General features: G+C 62.2%; 1 protein-coding gene across 13 annotated transcripts; it reads right to left on the bottom strand.

Annotated features, from left to right (window-relative positions):
* Positions 1-849: 849 nt before the first annotated feature.
* Positions 850-11094, bottom strand: FAAP100 (FA core complex associated protein 100). Of its 13 annotated transcripts, none has more exons than XM_067022021.1 (11): positions 10823-11082; positions 10507-10625; positions 10109-10231; positions 8692-9653; positions 7336-7492; positions 6029-6801; positions 5799-5935; positions 4472-4588; positions 2373-2459; positions 1815-1952; positions 850-1512 (listed from the first exon to the last, which is right to left on the bottom strand). In XM_067022021.1, exons 3-10 carry the CDS (start codon positions 10111-10113, stop codon positions 1821-1823), a joined length of 2370 nt encoding a protein of 789 aa, XP_066878122.1. In that variant the 5' UTR covers positions 10114-10231; positions 10507-10625; positions 10823-11082; the 3' UTR covers positions 850-1512; positions 1815-1820. The 13 variants fall into 13 exon arrangements, with proteins under 13 accessions (XP_066878122.1, XP_066878121.1, XP_066878116.1 ...); XM_067022020.1 differs by having other exon boundaries at positions 850-1509; XM_067022015.1 differs by having other exon boundaries at positions 2305-2459; positions 10823-11080.
* Positions 11095-12106: the final 1012 nt, after the last annotated feature.

The raw sequence follows: 12106 nt of genomic DNA, 5'->3' as shown, positions 1-12106 counted from the left end.
ATGGGACAGGAGGGTTGGGGGCCCACCTGCAGGGCACTCTTGACCTGAAAAAAGCTGGCACCAGTGTTCGGGTGCTCCACAGGGTGCCAAGGAGGGGTCTCCTGTTTGCTGACCTTGGCCAGACAGTGTACTTGGCTTCAGACAATCACTGAGTGGGGCCCGCACAGCCTGGGGCAGCAGCTGGAGAGGGGAGGCAGGGAAGAGTGCTTGGGGGTCCCTTTGGGCTGGACTGGCCACTCCATCCTCCCACGGGGCACTCAGGGAGGTAACAGAAAAATGACCCTCAGAAACAGCCAGGGACAGGACTAAGGGGGTGCAGGCCCTTCGCTGGCTGGGCCACAGCTCCCCTCCAGGCTGTGCTAATGACCAGCAGAAGCTGGAGGTGGACTGCTTGCTCATCCTTGGAGAAGGCAGCTGTCACACTGCTCCCAGCAGACTCAGGGACAGAAGGAACAGGACAGTACTGAGTGGGCTGGCCCCCCTCCCCATCCTCCCTCCCACCCTGAAGAACCCTTCAGTGCTGGGTCCATGTGGTCATCAGCCACTCTCCCAGACCCCAACTCGGAGCACCCTACCAGCCCCTCTCCCTCCATGGAGGGCGACGAGGAGGTGGCCTTGGTCCTCCTGGGCAGGGACCCTCATGGCCTGAACGGCCCTGCAGGGACCACTTCACCCCAGTGTTGAAGCTTCCTGCTGGCCTGAGGGCCCCCTAGAGATCAGTTCAAGGCTCATCTGGGCCGTGCAGTGGCCACCAGACTTGTCGGGGGCTTGGAGCTGGGGGTGTGTCCAGGAATCCAGGTCAAAGCTGCCACCAGACTGAAGGGGGAGGGCTAAAAAACAGCCAAGGCCAAGGCAGAGCACCAGAAAGGGTCACTTTTTGAGGCGGGGTGCCTCGCAGGCCCTGCACGCACAGCAGGAAAGCACCGTGTGAAGTCAGGGGGAGAGACACCCTCCCCAAAAGCACCGGAGCCAGCCGGGGCTGCTGTCTGCCCCCAGAGACCCCTGGAAACAATGCACAGTGCTGGGCACTGGGTGTGGCCCTGGCCAGAGGCACCAAGTTGTTGTTTTGGCCACAGGGCACCACCTGCAGGAACGCCCCCTCCCCCACAGTCGTGCTTTGGTCACAGGGAGCACCCTCCCACCCAGTAATGCCAGCGGCTGCAGAGAAGCGGGGCCGAGGCACCCAGAGCGAGGGAGCTGGACAGGTGTGGACAGTGGACAACGGGTCTGTGGGTGGGCGGGTGGTGCTGCCAAGAGGGGCAGCCCTGGGCTCTGGGCACCACGGTGGGAATGCGACAACCACCAAAACACACCCGCCCGAGGCTCAACCCAGAAGCCCTGTCTCTGCGGCCTCTGCAGGCCGCTAGGGCAACAACGTGCCTGCTCTGTAGTCTGGACCCCATGGCCGGGGCCCAGCTTCTGAGTGGAGGGATGTCTGTGATCCAGCCCTGATGTTCTGGGTGGGAGGCGGCCCAGCGGTGTCGAGGTTGAGCCCGGAGGCCGTGGCAGCTGCTGGAGGAAAGGAAGCAGTGATGCGGGAGGATGAGCAGGCCCCTGCCCAGCGGGGTCACGGACCGCCTCGCTACCCTGACACACCTGCTAAACGAGCTGCCTCTTCTGAGCACACCCACCCAGGGGGCGCCAGGTGGCCATCTGGGGTGTCGGCTGCAATCACCCCAGACCTTCCCCAGCTGTAACCAGGCGCACAGTGCCGCCCAGGTCAGGAGCCAGGTTTCTCCATAAAACCACGAAGGTACTGTGAGTTGTTAGAGGGGCCGGAAGCAGGGACAGAGCCGGGGCGGGGTGGGGCCTACCTGGCATCACAGCAGGAGGAGGCTGGGGCTGCGGAGCTGCCTGTACACCTGCAGGAGCCTCTGGGCAGTGGCGCAGGAGCTGGCTTCGTCCTCCATGCACAGCCGGTCCCGCAGGGTCTGCACCTCCCGCAGCAGCGTCTACAGGAAGCAATGGGCGGCAGCAGCTAGGGCCCCACCTTCCCACTGGGCACGTCATTGGGTCCCTCTGAGGGACACCCACCACGCGCAGATCCTACTCGGACTGTGGTAGGTGGCCCAGGAAAAACACTCATCTGTGGCCTTAACGTGATGACCCCTCGGGACAGGAGGCGTGGCTGGGTTGAGGGAAGACCATGGGGACCAGGGGACAGGCGTGTCCTAGCCAATGTGGGACAGGTTGGAGGAGTGGCCGTGCCCACTCTGTCCCCACCTCACCCCTGCAACAGGAGCCCAGACCCAACTTGGTTGTGAGGACTGGGAGGCCCTGCCAAGGTAGGCAATACCCCAGTACCTGTGTGTGTCCCCAGAGGAGCCCAGGCTGGTGGAAGGTTCAGGGCACGGATCCCTGAAGGACCTCACCTCATGGTTGGCCTGGATCTGGTGGAGATACTGCAGGCGGAGGTCAGGCGGGCTGGAGCCCCGGGAAGCCTGCTCCATGACCAGCCTCTGGGGGGGACACAAGGGGCACACGGCTGGAGAGGGTGCTTCTCCTGTGTGTCCCAAGGTAGCGCCTGGGGCTCCTGGCACCTGTCCTCCAGCCCGCAGAGCCAGACGGCCCTTCCCCCTCCCCGAACCATCCATCAGGCCTCCCTGCCTTGCCCCCAGTTAACCTTCACCTCGGGCAACAGGGCACACTAGCCCCAGCCTGACGATCATTTACTTGGAAGTAACTTTCTTCTCGGCCCTTTCCTCTCACTACCCACCTCCTACCGCCACCCCTTCCCCATCCTTGGCCTCAGGCCTTGGCACTGCTGTTCCTATCTTGGCCCACGAGAGGTCTGCTTCACGTCCTGCTTTCTGGAGGCAGCCTGGCCGGCTCTCAGGGCTGAACGTAAGCTTGCAGATGGACCCAGGAAGGAAGGCTCCCGCTGGCCTCTGGGGCAGAAAACTGAGAAGAGACCCCGACACCCCAAGGGGCAGCAGGAGATGCTGCCAGTGGCAGAAGCTGCACACCTGACAAGGCCCCCCAGATTCCGAGCGGCCAGGTGAATGAACGCTGGTTGTCACGAGAACACTCCCATTACACAAGCAGTGTCAGCAGACAGAGGACAGAGGTCTGCAGCCCACAAGAAGATTCCCATCAAGGGAGTGTCCCCAGCGTTCCACTGGGGGCTGAAGCATGACTCCCAAGTTCACACTTGGAAGCCCCAGCTCCCAGCACCCCCGGTGATTGTGTTTGGAGGGAGGGTCTTCACAGATAATCAAGTTAAAATGAGGTCACGTGGGTTGCCTTTAATCCCACAGGACTGGTGTCCTTCTAAGAAAAGATCAGGACACGCATACACAGAGGGATGACTATGTGAGGACACAGGGAGGAGTCGGCCGTCCACGCGCCCAGAAGAGAGGCCTCAGAAGGAACCACCCTGCAGACACCTGGATCCCTGTCTCCAAAGTGAACGCACTGTGTCCCGTCTGCAGCACTTCGTTCCGGCAGCCCCAGGACACTAAGTCCCCTTCTCTCTGGAAGTCTGGTTGGTTCGCTCCTCCCCCGGCTTCTCACTAACTGTCCACCTCTCAACTGCCAGGCTCAGCGGGTCTGGAGACAGCCCTGCTTGTTTCAGGCCCGGCAAGAGCAACACGGGGTGCCCTCTGGGGGAGAGAAATGCAGGGGTGGGAGCTCTGCTCTGGGGACGGGGGACTCCTGAGCCCGGGTGTGAAGCCATGGATGTGCCACAGCAGGGCCATCACAGCAGCACCTGAGGGGGACCTCTGGCCATGGCTTGGCCCCCAGGCTCGCCTGGGTGCACTGGTAGGTCTAGAACAGCAGCCTTGGATCCCTGGCAGAGCTTGGACTGCAGGTTCTCAGACTCTTGGGGCCTGGGGTGGGGCCTAGGGACGTGCACCAAGTTCCCAGGTGAGGCTGACGCAGAGTCCACGTTTAAAGAAAAGCGTAGGAAATCAGTTGATAGCTGCCACCTCGGACCCCTCTGCGCAGCCGAGGCTGCACACACTCAGAACAGGCAGGAGATGGGCCACCTGACCCTGTGCCCAGCCTGCCAAGGGCACCAGCTGACAGGCTTCCCTCCGGAACACAAAGACCTCCCCTCAGATCCTGGGGTTGCAGCCCCAGTAGCCGTGCATGGTAGTGAAGCAGCAGGAAGGGCCCCTGGGGCTGTGTGTATGGGAGGGGCTGGCTGTCAACTCCCACTTTCTTGGCAAAGACATGGAGGCCCAGGTGAGCAGACACCTGGTCCCAGGGCCCGAGCCTGGCCTCTCCCTGCAAGTGTAGAAGAAATCTCACGGTGGTCTTCAGTGGACTGTCTCCCTTTAACCACATGTGCTCACAGGCCACTGGGAGCTACCGCCAGAAGGGTGAGCAGCAAGTCCCCCACCCACCTCCCAACCGCCCACAGCACAGCTTACCTGCAACCCCGGGCAGGAAGCCACAGACCACCAGGGTCCTGTGTCCCCACCACCCCACAGAGACTTCCCAAGCAAGCCCATGATGATCGACAGACCTGCAAACGCCCGACGATGGCGTGGTGTGCCCTGCACATGTTGGCCAGAGAGGAGCTCTCCACCTGGATCTCCATGGCCTGGATGGGCCCTGCTGGGCACAGGTCGGTCACGGCCACCTGCAACACACAAGGAACCTCACTGGCCATCCACAGCCCTGCCCTGCCCGAGGGCAGCGTGGCTGGCGGGAGTGTCCAAGCTGGCAGGGGCATATGAAGCCTGGGCTGCCCCTCTACGTCCCACTGTGGGCAAAGCTCAGGGGCTCCTGGGGCTGGATCTCCACACTCAACATGAATTTTCACCTGAAGAACCAGCTAGCCAAGCAACAGCAAAGCTGCTCCTTTGGAATATCTGTCCAGGAAGACCCCTCTTCCCTCAGCATCCAGATCCGTGGCACTCACTCCAGAAAAAGTGCCTGCTGTGGCCGCACCACCATGGACAGCCCACGCCCAGACCCACCCATGGCCCACACTGTGCATCTTGAGGCACTAGACAGCAGGGTCAGGGTTGCAGGTGTGAAAACAGGGAGGGGGCTGGGCAAGTGAGGTCAGCCCAGTGCCCTCCAGCCAAAGATGAAATCTGGCAAAGATGGGTGAGAGCCAGGACACAAGGCAAGACCCCAGGGGCCTAGGGACCTTAGGAAGGACACTCTCTCGGGCAGCTCTTCCTTCTGGAATCGTAGGATGCACTGGGGCACCCACCCTTGACACTACCTAGTCTTGGCGTGACCTGAAGGGCTGTCCAGTGGGCAGCCTCCACCCACCACCCTCAGCAAGGTGTGCCCGGCCACACAGGATGCTCCGCCAGAGCCTCCAACGCTGTAGCACGAGGGTCTGCTGGACATGACCCCGAGGCTGCCAGGAGGGTCTCGGGAAGGAACGTTTGTGTGAGGAACGGGGCTAGAGGACTGAGCTCCACCTTGGTGTCTCAGCGGCCCCTGCACATGGGGCATCTGTGATGGGGCCTGGCAACCTGGTGGTCTAGGGGTTTAGTGGCCTGGAGTCTGGAGTCGCTCGTGCTGCCCCTGGGAGTACAAGTGAGCGACCCGCTCGGGCTGGCTATGAACTCCAGCAGTACGCAGGGCAGGGGCCACGCATGGAGAGCGCTGGACAGGGTGGTACTTATGGAGACCTGGCTGGGAGCCGACGCTGCCCCTGGCCCCACGAAGCCCACCCCATCACAGCCTGCCTCTTGAACTCAGATGCGTCGGAATCCTCTGGAGGGTGGGCCCCAGAATCTGATTCCTCTCGAGCAACCCGGGGACCCTACTCAGAACTGCTGCTGTCGAGGCCGATTTCCCCACAGACAGGACAGCTGACCCCTGCTTGCCTCACGGATGATGAGGTGTACATCAGTGCCATCTGGGGCTACTCCCTGGACAGAGGACAGTGCTTGGGCCCTCACGACGTCCGCGGCGGCATTCTCGGCAAGGAGCCACTGCAGGGTGGCACAACACAGGGACACGCCTGGAGGAGAGAGGTGTGGCTATGAGGCTGATAAGATCCTGGGAGAGGGAAGAAGGGCCCCAGGCCTCAGTGAAGCCAGCTGGTGCCACCAACCTGTGTGACTGTCCCCTAAGGCGGCCCTGAGCAGCTCTGCCGACACCTTGATGGTGGCCACTGACGGGGGCAGGTACTTGGCCCGCAGAGACGCTGCTCCTGCCGGCTGGCTGACTGGCCCACAGCAAGTTCCCAGGAAGGTGTGGACGGGGTCTCTGGCAGGGCTGAGTGGGCCCAGGGCCTGTGTGTGGGGTGCAGCCAGGCCGGGGAAGCGCAGGCCCTGCAGCATGTCCACTGTGTGCTCGCTCAGGGGCAGGTACACACCCTCCTGCTCAGGCAGGACGTCAGGGGTGCATTCATTCGAAGAGGGGTCCTTGAAAGGGTCCGTGAGGGCAAGGGCCCCACCCACGACCTCCCTGAGGCTGTAGAAGAGTGCACAGGACACGGTCACGGGCAGGTCAAGCGCACCGTCCTCTCCTGGGCCCAGAGGCAGCGTCACCTCACGCTGACCGCCAGGGCCGAGCTGGTCCACGGGGATGGTGTAGGTGATGGCCGAGACAGCCGAGTCCAGGTCTAAGGCCTGGGAGCTGCGGAGCACCTGGATGCACAGGGCCCAGCCCCGGTCCAGGCTGAAGCCACTGCTGTTCTCCAGCAGGCAGGTAGCTGTCAGCATGTCCTGCAGCTGCAGGCGGCTCCAGGAGGTGCTGATGGTGCAGGAGATGGGCCTAGGACCCTCCCGGCTCGACAGCAGGGCGCAGCTCACGTTCATGGCTTCGTTGAGGCAGGTCAGGGCCTTGTCCCGCTGGTCAACCGCCTTCTTCAGAGAAGACACTCTGGAAACAGACATGGCTGCTGAGGGAGGGCCCAGACCTCGTTCTTCCTCGAGCATCAGGTGAAGAGCCCCCACCTCAGGGGCTCCTGTCCTGCCCATGCAATCGTCTGACCCAACCTCCTCCTCCAGCAGCAGAGGATGGAGCTGGGGCAGCCTGTACTTGGCAGCCTGGCCTCGCCCACCGGCCTCACGGAGCCTTCACCCCCTTCAGGGCCACTGAGCCAGGGGTGCCCACGGTGGGGCTGGCCACCCCCACCGTGCTCCCCAACGTGTTCCAAGTCGGCTCCTTTGCTCCTCTGCGGTGCCACCGTGACATCCCAGAGGATGGCAGGCACCCTAGAAATGATCCTACAACACAGGGGCTTGGCGCCCACGGCCTTGAGTGCCGCCTTTGGCCAGGCAACACAACGTCTGGGGCTATCGCGGGGGCCAGAGGCAAAGTAACAGGCCTGTCCCAGACCAGAGCCACCACCCAGGACACCGCCTTCCGTGGACACCATGCCAGCCTCTGTCCGAGCCTCAGCCCACTGGTCACCTCTCAGAGACAGTGCCAATTCCAGACAGCAACTCCTTAATTTTTTGGCCAGCATTCGTTGAGGTCACTCTGGTGGGGTGAGGCATCTCAGAGTACGGGTCCAGTCTGCAGGTCATCAGCCGGCCTTTGGCAGACAGGGCCAGGAGCTCAGCACCCCCTGCAGGTAGACACACGTGGGGCCTGGTCAACAGGCAGGGAGGGGCATGCTGCTGGGAACAGGCAGCAGTTCCCGGGACTCAGATAAGTGTTGGCAGAACACCTGTGCCCAGGTGAGGAAAAGAGGGTTCTGGAGACATCCCTGAAGAGCCTGGGGTGTGTCCTGGGCTGGGCATATGCTGTGAAGGGCCCTCCCTAGGACGGGGTGTCAGCACAGCAGAGGCATCACCTTATGCATGGACAGGACTAAAAGGAACCAGACAAGGGCCATCAAGTCAGCTGGGTGCATCCCCCCTTCAACAGCCCCCCAACCCCCAGCAAAGCTGCTCTGAGATTTCCTAAGAGAAGGAGGTGCTACACAGGCCCCAGGCCTCCTCCACTGGCCAGTTGGCTCTCACTAGGGCCTTTCTGGAAGCCTGCCGCCTCTCCTCGACATCTTTCTGTCTTCTTTCCCACTCCTGGCCTACCAGGGAGCTCCCCGGGAAACAGGCTCCATCTCCTGTGACCTGCTGGTTCTCCAAGTCCAGTACCACTAGGCCCTGAGACCCACCCAGAGGCGTGGCTCCCCCATTCCCTGCCACATGTGTCTCTCTTTCCCTGTGGGAGAGATAGCCGTCTTTTCACTACAAAAGCATTTCTTTCGTATCGAGTATGGTCCACGGTAGGCCTTACAATGCATTCTTGGGCTATCTTAAGGGGAATATGAGCTAGGGGGAGGGGGGCTCTTATCCCTCCTCCCTAACATTGGGCAAACATGGCTGAAACCCCCTCCAGTTCTGTCTGGAGAGAACACACACATCAGAGTTTGGCAATGCCCCCTGCCTTTGGTGCAGGGTGCACTCATTGGAAGCCACATGGTAAGTAAGTTTCCAAAAAAACATAAAGGTTTGACCTGAACCGATCTGAATTTCCATTGCATTACTGGCCATGGGAAGATGCTCTTGCCCGGGGTCACTGAGGTGCAGACCCTACCCAGGCAGAGTGGCACAGCCCCCACCCCTAAACCCACACAGGACCCCAAGACAAGAAGCATCAACCACGAGGCTATGCCAGGGGAGGGTAGGCCTGCCCGGGCAGTTTTATGGAGAACAGGAATGAGGCAGGGAGAGGAGGACGGCCAGTTCACAGGGAGGAGACATCAGAGCGGACGCTCCACCCACCCCATGGCTTTGGTTTTTAGCTTTCAGCCGTGGCTCGTACCTTCAGGCGCCCTAGATGACACAGAGAGGGTGACGACGCTGCAGACACTCAAGCTGGCTGGACACAGCAGAGAGGGCAGGCTTCCTGGGGCCCCGTCACGCTGCGTGAGGTCCCAGGGGGAGCCCTCCTGAGCCAGGTCCACTACACAGAGGTCCGAGGGGGTGCTGTGGTACACATGGCCGCCCCTGCCACGGGCCGCACAGAGCACAGGCCCCGGGAGGCTGTACTCCCGCAGCTCTGGCACCAGATGCCCTGCCTCGTCCCAGCTAGCTTTGATGGCAAGTGTCCGGCCATGGTGACCGAGTGCCACCAGGCAGTCACAGTCCGCGTCCTCCACATCCTCGGACAGCGGCTCTGTCCTCAAGGCTCCAATGAAGACAACAGGCTCCTCCAGGTGATGGAGGATCTTGACAAGGGCCTTCGGATCACCAGGGGCAGACCTGGAGGTGACCAGGGTCTTGAGGACCACACAGCAGAGCTGGCCATCGGGGAGACCGCAGAGGATCACGGGCGACTCCAGGAGGGAGGCATCGGATCCAAAGAGTAGCCCAAAGAGGGCCCCCTCCAGCGTGACACCCCCAGAGCCCCACGGGTGGCCATGTGGGGCCCTGGAGCCTGGTGGTGACGCACAGCACAGCACTGGGAGGAAGCGGGGTGCTGTGGGCTCCCCCAGGCTCCCAGCTGGGGGGGTGCAGGTGGACAACTCCACCTCACCAATTTGGCCTCCGGGCCTAGGGTCCTCCCCTGGACACGGACGCTCAAACAGCTGCACCTTCCACTGGGTGGGGCCCTGTGCCAGGGTGATGAGCACGTCATCGAGCACGGTGAAGGCATGCAGTGTGGCACCGGGAAGAACACAGGTGTCTGGGTGCACAGGGATCACAGGGGCGGGGAGCTCATCGACCTGCCCATCCTCACTGTCCTGGTCGACCCTGTCATCCTTGTCATCCCGGCTCACAGACCTTTGAGAACACAGGCAAATGTCAGTTACAGTACTCACAAGCTCCCTTCATGACAGCCTGCCACTGACATGATGGGCCTGGGGTCTGGTCTGTACAAGGAGCGATCTCAGTGACTGTTACAGCCACCAGGGAGCAGCTGGCATGCCACAGTGCCTCCCACCTGCTCCACGGACTGCTTTGCTCCCCACCAGTCGCCCAGGGACACGTGCATAATAGGATGTACCAAGCCTTCCAGAAATGGGGTTTGGACAGAAAATTCTCATCAGTGCAGAACTGTCAGACCCCCAAGGCTTCAGCTGTGAATCACACCTGCTACCTTTTTATCTTCTAAACCAGTAGTGAATAGGTGCCCGAGTCTAGGCTCTAGGCTCTGCACTGGTACTGGGGGGCGGCAGGGGCGGGGGGGGGATGGTGAAATTCCTTTAACCACTGACTCAGGGTTCACAGAGACCCACCTCATAGGTGTGTCATGCCAGACCCACCAAGGCCCATCAAAGCCAAATGGGCAGCATCCTGCTCCCGGCTGCAGACTCAGCCGCTTGAACCCCGCTTACTAAGAATTCTCTGTGAGCAGGAGCCTGTTAGAGAAGGCAGGTGCTGAGGACAGGGGCCCCCAAGACTTCAGAGCTGGCCCTGAGCCCACCATCCCCACCTCGGAGGCCTGGTGAGTGCTCATTCTGAACCCAGTCCAGGGGTAAGCGGACCGTATAGGTCACAGGAGCAGTGTCTGAGAAGGGCAGGGAAGTACCAGTCAGAGACAGCGAGAAGCCCATCTGAGGCCACGTCCGCCTCAACCCCGGAGAGACAAGTGTGGACCCGCCCAAAGCAGTGCCGTCCAGCAACCATGCCTCACCTGCTCGCCTGGTCCAAAGACAAGCAATAGATGCCGCTCCGGGCGCACAGGACGTAGAGCGCCCTGCGAAGGGCCAGGAGCTCCAGGTGCCACACCTGACCGGGAAACTTGTACACGGCCTGGACGACCGGGGAGAAAGCAGAGTCAGGCCGGGCGCGTGGGGCCCAGAAGAGGCAGAGTACAAACTCCTCAAATACGCCGGGCCTTCGTGGATTCCCGCCCGGCCCCGCCCCCTCCAGGGCCCAAGAACCCCTTTCCACTCCTCCCCGCCCTCTCCCCCGGTCCCTGGCCCCTCTCCGTCCTGCCGGGTGCTCACGATCAGCAGCCGCCCCTCCCGGTCGTAGACATAGACGAGCTCGCTTCCGGTGGACAGGAAGACCTCCGCCCCGTGGCACAGCACGCGAGGCTTGCCCGCCGCCAGGCCCCCGAGCGGGCAGCAGAAGCCCGCCAGGTATTCGACCCGCGGCGCGAGGCCGGCCATCGTGGGGTCGCCAGGGAGCCCGACCACCGGAGGGGTCTCGGCCTCTCAGCGCCGGTGCCGGGGGCAGGGCGGGGCGCGGCGCTTTACGGCCGCCCAGGTCGCTGCGCGGCCTCCGCCGTACAGCGGCGTGGCGGGGGCGGGGCCGGAGCCGGGGGCGGGGTGGCTGCGCGTCAGGTGCTGGGGTCTCCGCGGGAGTCCGGGCCCTTGGGCCGAAGGCTACGCCGTTGAAGTAAAGCTAGTGGACACAGAACGGTTTGGCAAAGGGCCAACGTGTTTAAAGCCAAACACGGGAAGCCCAAGGGCCTTGGTCTCTCCACTCGTCCGTCCTCCCCTGGGGCTCCATTGGACCCGCCCGAAGTCGCGCTTCCCTCGTGCGCCCGAGGGCCGGGCCGGCTCCGGGACCCGGACCAGTACACTGGCTTCCCCAGGGCGGCGGCCCGTCAGAACGCGTGTCCTCCGAGCGGACGGTGCGCTCCTAAAGCGACCTTCTAGCATTTTGGGGGGCGGTTGCATCTGCGAATTCCAGGAGGGGGCGGGCAGCGTCAGGTCTTGCCACTTCCACAGCCGGGGGCTGGGGGGGGGGGGCTCTCGGTCTAGGGATGAGTCTCCTCCCTCTGAGCTGCTGAGCCACACCCACGCCTACCCCGTCCCCAGGACACTACCGCGTCTGAGCTTAACATGGACATAAATGTCCCTTCTTTCATGCCTGAACGAACTGTCTGTGGGTGTGTTGGTCTGAACGGACAGTGGGGAAAAAGGGTAAGCTAGAGGAATTCTGGGTTGAGGGCAGAAGACCATGAAGAAAATGACTGGCTGGGCCTTGGTAAGGGGGGCAGCTCACCATCAATCAGCCTGGAGTGTCAGGATGAAGACAGGGCAAGACACCTCTCCTTCCCAACCCTGTCCTCCAAGGCTTTGGGGAGAGGTTCTTATCAGAGGGGCCAAGAGTTCTCCGAATGAGACTGAGACCCAGAGCGACCCTGAAAGGTGCCTGCAGACAGGTCAGTCACACCCCTTTCCTTTAAGAAGCCAATGGGAGAGTCTCCAAGGTCAGACACCCATGAATGAAAGAGGCATCTGGAGGGGTGTGGCCAGACAGGGCAAGTTTAAGGAGCCCAG

The sequence above is a fragment of the Kogia breviceps genome, chromosome 19 (genome assembly GCF_026419965.1).
Source record: "Kogia breviceps isolate mKogBre1 chromosome 19, mKogBre1 haplotype 1, whole genome shotgun sequence".
Taxonomy (NCBI): domain Eukaryota; kingdom Metazoa; phylum Chordata; class Mammalia; order Artiodactyla; family Physeteridae; genus Kogia; species Kogia breviceps.
This window is presented reverse-complemented; position numbering and strand designations above follow the sequence as displayed.